At 32.9% G+C, this 12,659-nt stretch overlaps 1 protein-coding gene across 1 annotated transcript; it reads right to left on the bottom strand.

The window, feature by feature from the left end:
- Window positions 1-3,329: 3,329 nt before the first annotated feature.
- Window positions 3,330-8,432, bottom strand: LOC107814746 (mediator of RNA polymerase II transcription subunit 4-like). The gene is made up of 2 exons (XM_075233553.1): window positions 8,298-8,432; window positions 3,330-4,903 (listed from the first exon to the last, which is right to left on the bottom strand). The coding sequence occupies exon 2, from the start codon at window positions 4,879-4,881 to the stop codon at window positions 3,682-3,684; it is 1,200 nt and encodes a 399-aa protein (XP_075089654.1). The 5' UTR covers window positions 4,882-4,903; window positions 8,298-8,432; the 3' UTR covers window positions 3,330-3,681.
- Between the last annotated feature and the right edge of the window lie 4,227 nt (window positions 8,433-12,659).

The following is a 12,659-nucleotide window of genomic DNA, read 5'->3' as shown; positions in this document are numbered from 1 at the left end:
AATTTAGTTTGCATTTCCTGAATTTTGTTGAATAATTAATACACAAATAAAAAATTCAGTTAAATAAAAAAGTCAAGTGTTAGAACATAATTTAAAGTTTTAAAATTTGATTTTGTTCAACTTTTGAATTATACTATGTGATTAGTATTAGGAAATCTCTTTCTTCTTTATTAATAATGTACGTTATAGAAACTCCAGTTAAATAAGAGAAATAAATATTTTCTTCATATATTTGTTTGAATAGAAATTGAATTTCAAAATTGATTTTCTTCAACTTTTGAATATTTTTGTAGGATTAACTACTAAAAAATATTTCTTATTACTCCTCGATTTTATTTTATATGATGATATTTAAATGGATCGTGAAGCTTAAGCAAGAAAAGAAGAGATTTTACACATACTAATGGCATTCTTAGAACGTGGGTCTTATACATGCTATGATATTTTTATGATTATAAGATCATGCCATTAACAGAAAACTAAAAAGTTTAAATTAAAGAATTTCAAATATAAAAAATTGCCACTCTTGTTTCTAAAAGAGTAAAAATGAAAGAATGTCATATATAATGAAACAAAGGTAGCAAAAATATTCAACCAATTTTTTCCTTTATAAACATGCCAAAAGAGTAATAAAAATGTATCATCTTTTTGGGAAAGATTAAGAAAAAGAGTTTCACGTAAAATGAAACAAATGAGATTAACTAATATTGTATTGTTTTTCCCGGTACAGGGACACGTGGCTATAATAATTTCTTTAAAAGACATTAATTCTACGTAGTTTATGGAACACCAACCTTGGCTTGCTCCAATAGTTAAGTTTACTTAAATTATATTGCATTTGACATTTCATACAATATCTACCCTAATAAACTACAATCTAATTCAAATTGTTGGGCTCATGCGCAAGCACGGGCAAACATACTCTAGTATATTGATATGACTTTTATCAAGTTTGCAAAATGTTAGTCATATGTTTAATACAGTACATTAGTTCTTGTTTAAAACTTTATTGACAAATATGAAAATTTAAGTGGCTTAATTCAAATTTATAGTAAAATATTAGGCAAAATCCAACTGTTAAAAACTTGAAACTTTGAAATAAAAAGCCATGCCCCAATACCCGAGGTAACGTGACAAGCAACACACAACACAACCCTCGTCTGGCAAACCCATATCCCTTAAGACCTATCAACCATCAATACATGCACAAGAGCACTCCAAATCAACATTTCAAGACATAAACCATGCATAAATAATCTTTAAAATTCCCTAACCATGCATAATATACATAATATGTCCAACAAATAACTACATTTATCTAACCCAGTGTATACAACTCTCACATTCAGCGGCGGATCCACCCTATAAATTTAGGTTCCGGTGAACCCATGGTCTTCCGGCAAATTAATTTTTTCATGTATATAATTTACAAAAATGGTCTAATATAATTCTTAGGAACTCATGCACTACAAGGATAAGTGGTGCACTGGCTAGATGGTTGTTTTACTTATCCAAGGACAAAGGATTGATTGCTCTTGGACTTTCTCATTATACAATTTTCTTTCCTTTTTTTTTAATATTTAATTTTTTCTCGTCCTACAGTGTTTTATTCCCCCGAATACCAATTTATGGCAACCTCAATCACACCTCTCAAGTAATTTTCTATTTACCATTTTTGCTTCTAAGTTTTTAATTGCTTTAACCTCAAAGAATTTTGAATTGTTAGTATAGTTTCTTAAGGAATATTTTAGTTTATTTTTGTAAGTAATTTACATATAAAGAATTAGTCATATGTTAAAATTTTTGTAATATTTTTTGTGCTTCTTTTTGCACTAAAATTTTTACAAGTTTCAAATTTTACAGTATTAAATTGTCATTAGCATTTTATTTTTCCTCTTTGTTTTGAATTTTGATGGTAAGAACTGAGTTGTTTAAGAAGTGTATAAATTATCTCTTTAAATAATATTTAAAATTGATAATAAGTCATAAAATACTAAAAGTTCTCACATTAATTGACATTATTAATCAAATTATTTTTTGACACTATTTATAAGCACCACGTTAAAGCCAGTGGCGCACCCATGGTCTCAAAATATTGGATCCGCCTCTACTTACATTCACACTATGAAATTTAGCAACATACACAGTATATTCCCACAAACAAAATATTTCGAGGATAGTGTATACTGTGTACGGAAATCTTACTCTTATCGTGTGTGTGCAGATAGAGAGACTTGTTTACGAAAACCATAAAACTTCTAGAGACATTTAAAAAGACATATATTTGAGTCAAAGCCAGTCTATACAACATAAAATGAGAAGATGATACCATACCAATTGGACTCATAAGCACGGGCTTAGGTATTGTATTCACGACGGGTTCAATTGAACCCATAATTTTTTACGCATAGTAAAAATTTATATGTAAAAACTCATTAAAATTGCAAATATAGTAGATATGAACCCATAACGTTAAAAACACAATCAGTTCAATACTAAAAACCTTAAAACATGAACTCATAGAGTTTAAATTTTGAATCTGCCCCTACTTAAAAACATATGACAATAGAGACACAAGTACACAAAGTACTTATTAAGTCTTATACGCATATAAATACACATTTGAATTGTGAATAAGTTTTTATTTTTTTTAAAACTACTGAAAATTGCTAGATAGATTACTAATAAAAGCATATCCATAAAATATTAGAAAAAATATTACTATATAAATTATTTCTTTTTATTTAACCATACCCTAAGATTTTTCTTCAGCTATTTCTCAAACAGTATTTCCTCATTTTTTTTAACAAAAAATATTTATAACAAACAAATAAATGGTTTTCCTGGCACTTCAACTCTGTTGGGAGGATGAAAAAAGAAAAAAGAAAAAAAAACAGCAAACGACAGAAATCAAAAACAAAAAATTAAGAAGCCATCTCAAAGTAAGAAATTATAGTCTTCTTATTTTATAGTGCTTTCAACTTCAGGACTGTAAATGGGTTTCCAATCCCTAAACTGCAGCAAATAGTGCAGAAGAACTAACAATACTTAACATCTATGTTAATAATTAATTAAGCAGATTCAACGCAATGATAGATACGGGGTAACTAAGCAGCCAAAGGTGTGACTTAGCAGTCAATGAAGTCAGATGGGAACCCTGAAAGACAAGGCTTCAAATTCCAAGAAAGACAAAACACAATAGGCGATTTCTTTTCATCTATCTAAGTCATCAATCTATATAATAAAGTTACTCCATAAAATCCTTTCTATAGCATACTTCTTCTGAAATAAAAAAGTTACTACAGTTAAAAGAAAGCATGGATACAACATGGCCAAAATATATACATATCAATCAATTATGCCACGCCATTAGATACAGAATTTCAAACTCATCATGAAGACTTTCAGCACAAAAAGATTAAGTGTTTCTAAATGGATCATGCTAAAAGCTTGAGAATCCAACACTTCCTAGAGGTGAGATTGGTAGATATCAACTAAAAGGGTTAACCTCGTATTTCGGTATAACATCATGATTTTCCCAGAGTATTTACGTAAAACAGCTAACCACTTCAATCTTAACTAACAGAGCTGGCTTCATCAGAACTATAATCACTACTATCATCCTTGATATCAAGCTGCACATGCCGAACCTGTATTAGCGACTCAAAACAGCTAACCAGATCAATCTTCACTATCAGAGCTGGCCTCATCAGAACTGTAATCACTACTATCATCCTCAATATCAAGCTGCACATGCCGAACCTGTATTGGTTCGGGCATTCTTGGCAGTCCTGGGGGAGGTACTGGTCGTGCCGGTACTTCCTCGACCTTTGGAGGAAGTGAAAGAGAATCAAATGGAGGCAGTGCTATTGGATCGCCAGGCTTCCACCCAGGTGGAGGAAGTGGGAGGTCAGTGGGCAACTCAACAGGCATACCAGGTTTCCATCCAGATGGCACTACAATATTTGGAGTGATGAGGCCCTGAATATTGGCAAGTGGGTTAGTTTCCACCGCAGGTTCAATGAGTGGCTCAATAATCTTCTCTTTGCCTTCATCTAGTTTTGGTAAACCAACATCAAGATCAGCAAAATTATATAATTGAGATGCACGCATTTGCTCGTCCTGTGGAGCCGGAGGGAGTGCTCCCCGAAGAGGAGCCTGTCCAGCACCAAATTCAGGTGGTGCAAAAGTAGTGTAGCTTATCCTATGAGCATATGACAATATGTCAGATAATTTCAACTGAGTTGCCACAGTTGTTACTGAAGATTCTTCAGTATCATTTTCCAACTTGGCCCGTTTGGGACGACGATAATCAGAGTAATCATCAACAAGCATGTCAAGAACACGCTCAGCTTCTTTAAGTTTGTTGGCAAAAGCAAGAATTGAAGAATCTTTTGACCTAATTTCGCGGATGACTTTTTGCTTCTCATCTTGAAGATCAAGAATTTCTTGCAGTTCTGCAACTGCTTCAAACAGCTGTGTCTGAAGAGAAGTAAACACAGAGAGGATCTCTTTTGACGATGAAGGGAAGGAATCTTGTGGAACCGGCGTTGCAGAAGGCAGAAATGAAGGGAAAGAGCCTCGAAAAGCACTAAGCCAATGGGACCGGTTAGGTGAGACTTCAAAGAGTCTTGAAGCAAGAGATGCCATTTGAATGAGAAGAGATTGAGCTCTGGAGAGAGGTGGGAGCAGAGGAAGGAGCATCGATGAGGTGGTACTAGTAGTTAATATATTTGCCTGTTGAAGGGGTTGATTAGGTTGCGACACTTGTGATGAGAACTTAGGAGGAGGGTTTGGGTTCTGAACAGAAGGTGAACTGGGAGTTGGCAGGCCAAGCCGGGCCGGCGATTGCAAAAGTTGATGCGGAACATTCTGTAGCATCTTCGGAACGCCGGGCGGAATACTAGAAAAGGCAAAAAAGATATGTTAATGAACAACTTTAGCAATGAAACACATCGTAATAAACTACAGCAAGAACAACATCCTTTGCCATCCCACCAAGAGAGAGGAGGAGAGGAAGGGGGAGGGGGAGCAAACACATAAGCTCTCACACATATGAAAGAGCAGAAAAGACTTCCAAAATTCAAACTTTTAAGTTAATCTATTAAATAACAACAACAAAAATTTAATCCATTAAACATGTAAAATAGTTCATTTATTGAGTATATGAATGATTCAATTAGCCTGAAACAATACTTTTAGGACCATGCAATCATTTCCTTATTTCACCAAAAACAAGCATTCTTGGGGAAACTAACAATATAAGCTTTGTATCAGTATGCAGCATCAAAGCAAATTGTACATACTTCATCCATGTGTTATAAGAAAAAAACGGCTACTAGTCACAAGATAAAAAAGACCGAGCAGGGCAGCAGGATACGAATTATATATTAGTGTCATTACTTGTATTGAAGTCAACTTTTCTCGAATTGTTTTTTTTTTTTTTTTTTTTTGGGGGGGGGGGGGGGAGGGGGGGTGTGCCAGAAATGAGGTTAAATTACAGTGGCCTGGTAGAATAATAGTTCATTTGATTTCAACTGATTATGAAACATTTAGGTTGTCTATTGCCTCGTTATAAATGCCTCCCGTCCATCTGGCTTCTTACATAAGTAGGGAGAACAAGGATTTGTCTAAACGCTTAAGTAGGGCAAAAATCCCTCAATTCAGTTTCATCATTTCTACCCTCATACCCTTATGAATAGAAAGATGTTTAGATGAAGACCAAATAACCAGATACCCAGGGAGTAAACACTAAACTACAGGGCCATGTCAAGTGGATAGAACCTACCAAAGTACACTCGTTATAATTTATAAATAATAAAAATAGAAACTTACCAAAGTACACTTTTTTTTTATAAAGTAACTGATTTCAATAGATGGCATCAAGAAGATGCAAGAAGTACATGATTTGGCATTTGAGCTTACAAAAAATATTCCGGCTCCTATACATAATTGGCTAAGCCAGAGCTAAGGAACTAATGAAATCCAAAAGATGATCAATATTGTTGATAGGGTACAGTCTAGACCAGTAAAACAAATTATTAAACTCTAACAGAACATCCTAAACGAAAACACTAAAACAAAATAAATATGTAATCTATTTTCAACCTTCTGCCTTGACACAATAAAAGTACCAAAAAATCATGACGATGGAAAGTTTTTAACTGGTACAGCTATTGCACAATCCTAATACATGAATAGATGCAGCTCTGGTTACCCCCCCCCCCCCCCCTCTATTTTCTCCCTCGCCACTGTTTGAATTTTTCGGCCAAGTATTTTTTGTTATTAGGAACGACAAGATTAAGAAGAGACTTAGATCTTTGTCCTGCTACTATCTTCCAGCTAACCGAAACTTGATTTCAGAATAATAACCACAATAGTTAGTCACAGTTTTGCAGCTCAAAGATCAAAATGGGCCTGTTTTGTAATTATCCACTTGTGGATGACTATTCTCCACGCGAAGAGACCAAATTTCATAAGATGGAAGAAACATGCATGTTCCCTAAGGTAGGTAAGTCGATTACTGTGGAATTGTAAATTCTTGAAATATATAATACTCCATCAGTCCAATTTAAGAGACAAATCTCCCTTTTGAGATGTTCCAAAGTGTTTGACGCCATTACATTTCTATATAATTTTCACAAATAACAAGAACTCAAATTCAACAAGCTACTAGCTAATTCTTGATCATTTCACCAAAATACTTTAATACAATATTCTTTTTATATCACTGATATAATACATAAGTAAAATAAAATATATTAAACTCCGTCTGCAGACAAACACTATCGATAAATGGGACCGAGGGCATACCATAGCATCCTAAGGAGCTCGGAAGTGCATGGGGAAACTATGCAGTATGGAGTCACCCCGATGTTCTATGGCTAGATCACATGCTAATAGTCAACTTGGTGGCCATAAAGGGATGGAGAAAGAGCAAGGAAAAAGAAGCTCCAGGATTACAACAATCACGTAGTCATGAAGATAGCAGGAACTACAACATCTTGCGAATTCTAAGTTCATGCGATTGCACAGGAAGTACAGCAGCTTGTGCTTAGTTCATGCTAGGTTCATGGGATCGCGTGGGACTTACTGCAGCTATTATTTTCGGGTCTATTTGGTCTTTTCCCAATTTTAGCCCTATCATAAATATAACTATTAGACTCGTTCTTCAGAACTTTTGATGAGAACTGATACTTTCAGTTTGACACTTCTAAGCATAGGATTGATCTCAAGTTCACAGTCTTGAACTTCAACTTGAATCTTTTTAGGGCAAGGTTTCTTGCACGAGTCTATCTCTTTTCCCTCCTGTTATTTTCTTTCTCCAGATTGATAATATCTGTCTTCTTTCCAATCGTATCTTGTTTGGAATATAAATGACACAGAAATTATGGATTAAACTGAATTAGCTTAATTGAGATCAGGGGCGGAGCCAGAATTTGAAGTTTATGGGTTCGGGAATCTAATATGTTTAAGTTACTGGGTTCTATATTAATAAATTGTACATATTCGATAAATTTCTTAAGACAAATATATAGTTTGAACAAAAGTTATTGGGTCCGACTGAACCCGTAGGTCGCGTTCTAGCTCCACCCCTGATTGAGATGGTACCAAAAATGGCAGGAAAGTTTGTGAAGAAGTTAGTTGGCATGTTTCTTTCTTTTTAGCTTAATTTCCAAGTTCATTTTTTCTCTCTCAATTTCAGCTCACTATACGTGATCTGAGGCTCAGTTAGAAGTATAAAGCTATGAGCAATAACATTTTATGGCATTATTATGAAAGTGGATACAATTTGCCCCTTTCTCTTTTTTGTCTCTCTAATTCTTCTTCTCGATGCCAATTTTTCACATCAATTAATTGGTAGTTCTTTAATATTTGTTTGAATTTACTTATTATATTCTCTCTCTTATACTTCCTTAGTATTCTATTGCATATTTGGTTTGTTTCTGCTAATCACAACCCTATCAATATACCACCTGAGAAACACAATAAAACAGCTGAAAACTCCTCAATTCAAAAGGAAAAAGAAAAAGAAAAAGAAAGAACCATTTCTTTACCATATCAGTTATCATTTGCTCAAACAAATACTAGTAACTACTGAAACTATGAGAATAATTAATAAAATGACCAAACAATGTCACGAGAACTAAATAAGGATGCAAATAGAGTACAAAAGGACGATCTTTTAATAAATACTCGAAACAATTTCTGCAAAATTCTCAGTATTTACTTACAATATATAGGGTTGTGAATAGAATAAACGGAACATACGAGAGAGAAGAAGAAGAAGAAGAAACCTGGGTGTGAGATTTAACGGAAACGGGCGACCCGGGAGGGGAGGATTCAGAATTGGGAAATTGCGAGGGTTTACGATTAGGAGAGAAGCAAATTGGGGGGAATATTTTCCCCGCGTTATTTTAATCGATTTTGCGGTTCCGTAACTGTTATGAACGAGATTGGCCAAAAGACTAAGATAAAGGGCCTGTTTGAAATATTTGAAAACTTTGTGTGGGACCCAGGTAAAGGGAGAGCCGTCGAGCTATGAAAAAGAGGTGCTGCACAAGGGATATGCTAATTATGCTAAAGCTTCGGCTCAAGTCTATGCTTCTCATCTCCTCTTCTAAATCGGTATTTTATCCCCTTTCTTCTTAGCTTACTACTGCAGTTTTTTTTCTCATCTCGTCTCTATTTCCTTCAGTGCTGTTTTCTATTGTTCTACGAACATTTGGTTATTATAATTCCATTTGGTGAGTTAATACTAATGTTTTAAAAGGCGGGGGCCTGAAGCGAGGCATTTTACTTCTGACAAGGCGAAGCATAAGCCCTGGAACATGGGGCGTAAGTCCCACGGATCTTTAAAACTTATAATTTTAAGAATTTTAAAATAGTATAAAATAAAAATAATTATAAAATTACATTAAAATCACAAAATTATAACAAATAACATATTTACAATATTTATAAAGTATAATTCAACTATGAATAATACGAAAAGTATGACGTATATCATAATATGCAAATTAGTTGCAACGTCATTACAACTCAAACATCAAATTATAAGTAATGTATTCGATACGAAATCTTATATGTATCATCTCTTAAGGAGTAATGAATCTGGTAAGAATTTTGATATTATAATTTAATATTTTTCTTAAAATACTCCTTTTATTTAATATGCTTTCTATTTGAAAGAGAATTTATATAAGAATATATTTCACAATTTCAATATGATTCTCTAGCATCATTTATTTTTAAGTTTCAACAAGTTAATAAAGTGACACATAATTCACCATACAATACCATGATAACTAATTATTTGTAAATAGTTACTAGCTAATACTAAGCTATTAAATTAATAAGTATTGTATCTCGTAAATGTAAAAAAAAAATTAGAAAAATAATTATTACAAAATTATGGACTATTATATAGAAAATATAACAAACGTTAATAAATAAATACTTTTTAAATAAAAGATTTATTTAAAATTAACTATCACGGCAGTCTTAGTGGATAACGTGCAATAATTTTTATTTTAATTATGACATAAAATACTCTCAACTTAATGATTTGTGATTAAGAAAAAAGTAATTTTGAATGGTCAACGATTTATTAAGAAAATTTGAGGATTACAAGGTTAGTTACATACAAGTGTATAAAGTTCTATTAGGCGAGCCCAGTACAGGCATTGGACGTGTCCGGATGACCGAGGCGTAAGTCTAACGGAACTAAGCCCCACACATAAGCCTAGGAGCATTTTACGAGTGTTCCGCCCCGGGGCGAGTCCCAATTTTGCCTTTTAAAACATAAGTTAATATAATCAGTTGATTTGGGTGTAATATCTGGTTTGTTACATTGGTGCTTTCCAAGGGAGGCTCTAGGGTAAGGCAGGCGAAACCCTTGCCTTAGGCCCCCCAAATATTTAAGGCCCCAAAAATATATAATTTATAATCATATATTAGTTAATAAAAAATTTCAAATTTTATATTCTTAAAAATTTGGTCGAGATAGGTTTGAATGAGTTACTCCCTCCGATTTTTTTTTATTTTTACACATATTAAAAAAATTATTTCTTAACATTAATTAGCAATGAAATTGACTATATTGACATTTACTATCCCTTTACATTTTTTTTCATTTTATTTTATAGTCATTTTGGGATTTCGGGTGCGATGATTAGCGACTTCCAGAACCGAAGCAACCAGCAGAACTCATTGAAAACTTTGCGAGCATCAAAGGCTATTTCAAAATTTCAGCAAAAAATATCAATTTATCATGTAATTCCAATTTAAAAACGTCGGTGAACTGTAAAATGGAGCTAAAAAATTTCAACATTTTCTCTTCAGTTTTTTATTTTAGAAAAATAATTAACATGAATTATAGGAGATGAAATGATCATCATATTTTATAACAAGTAGTACGTGGACTACTAGAGAAGTGAAACGCCAATCAGAGATGGATGAATCCAATTGCATTGAAAAACAAATATAACACATACTCCAATACTATTTACTTCAAGGCAATTTTTTGAAAATACTAATTAATTCACTCTTAAAATCTGAAAAAATTAAATATTTTGGACCACTAAAAAGGGCCAAAAAATCAGATAAATTGGACGGAGGGAGTAATATGATAAGTCTTTTATCTCATTAAATTAAACAATATATTTACCTTTCTATCAATTTTACTTTTCTTTTATGTATACTTTTTTTTCATGTTTCTCACGATTTTACTTTCTAATTTTAACTCAGATTCTCTAAATTAGTTATTTCTTTTGGCATATTCATACGTCAAAAAGCAAGTTTTTTGTGTCTCTTTTTTTAACTAAGAAATTTTCCAAGCAAGTGTCCCGTGTTAAAAAAACTCAATAAGTAATGCGCTCACCCCTTTATCATTTTTACTTAAAATTATATTTTTGTATAGAAGAGAATTTAATATCATGACGTGCACCTATCCAACGCATCATGTGTATGCGTATGCGGCGCTATCACATTAGGCCTCTTTAGAGTCTTATTATTCTATGAATTTTATGAAAAAAGTTCAAGGGTCTTTTGATATATTTTAATTTTAGCCACCAATTTCATTGAGATCATTGTTGCACGAACATGTTGTTCAACCAACTTCATTCGCATTTGTTAATTAAATGACACATTCGTTGTCTTTAGTGTTTCTGATTGTTAGCTTATCTTAATTGGAACTTTATAAAATTTAATTGAGAATGTCAATAATGGATGGGTGGCTCAAGAGAGAGGCTAGTAAAACCTTGATTTAGGTCCTCGAGATTTTGAGGCCCAAAAAATTTTTAATAGTGAATTTTATGATTTTATTTTAGCTTAGACAATATTAAAGTTTGCAGAAAAATAAAAAGTATAAAGAATTTGTAAAAAGGAAAGAAAAAGAGATTGTCTATTATTTAACAGTAAAATACTTTAGAACCTTGAATTAAACTACTTATATTTTCATATTGGTAAATATACTTTTTTATAACAATATCAAAGGAATTAAATTATAAATACATGACTAATATTTATTTATTCAAATTATCATTTACTAATATAAATAATATTATTACTATATAAAGTTAAAGATTTATTATTATTTTTAGAATATTATATTATAACAACAAGCACGAAAAAATGATAATAATAGTTTTTTTTGCATACATACATATATGAATTCTAGCATAAAAAGCATAAGGCCTTTTATTAAAATTTGGCTTTAAGACACTAATTTTATTGAGCCGCTCTTGGTGCTTTCATCCATTGGATTCCAACGGCGACAATGTTTCTACCTTGATTCAATGGCGACTGTGAGCACGTGATTTTTGCCCTATATATGAATTATTCCCAAAAGTCAAATAAAAATTATTTTCCTCATAATTTTGTGAATTTCGTTTCAATTGGTTGCATTTCCATTTGTGCATTTTTTTAATTTATATGAAAATACAAAAATACAATTGACATTTGCATTTAGGATTTAACTTCATATTTTAAGATTAATTAGGGGTTTTAGAACAAAATATAAGGAAAATAACAAAAAGAGTCCATTTTTGCATTTTTAATTGTTTAATCGCGAATTCGTCCTGGAGTCGTTTTTAAAATAATTTTAGGAATTAATTAGTTTAATTTTGAAATATGTTGGGAATTCATTTTAATTTTTGCCTTTTTATAAAATCAGAAAAATATATATAGGTATATATATGAAACACAAAGTGGAAAACAAAATACAAAATGGATAAAAGAAATAAAAGAGAAAGAAAAATAAGAGTTTAAAAGGGGTGGCCCTTCAAAAGACCAATCTGGGCCATTTTGATCCAATTCCCTTAGCCCAATACCCATTTCCACCGACCAAACGACCCAGGCCCAATCCCTTACCCGGTCCTCCTCCCAGTCAATGAAACGACGTCGTTTCCCCAGCCCTCAATCACGACCGTTGGATCTCATCAATCCAACGGTCCGGATCTAACTAGGATGTTTTGTATATAAATGTCCGAAACCCCCCTACCCCATTTGTATCGTCTCCCTCACTCTCACAAACCCTAATCCACGCTGCCCCCAAATCCCTCGCCGGCGGTGAATGTCAACTACACCAACGGTCACCCAATTAACACCATCAACTCCCCTCTTCCACCTCTTTCCAGTCCTGTATTTGCTTTTCCTCG

Source organism: Nicotiana tabacum, chromosome 16 (assembly GCF_000715075.1).
Source record: "Nicotiana tabacum cultivar K326 chromosome 16, ASM71507v2, whole genome shotgun sequence".
Taxonomy (NCBI): domain Eukaryota; kingdom Viridiplantae; phylum Streptophyta; class Magnoliopsida; order Solanales; family Solanaceae; genus Nicotiana; species Nicotiana tabacum.
Note: the sequence above shows the minus strand (reverse complement) of the source record. Positions and strands in the feature narration are given on the sequence as shown.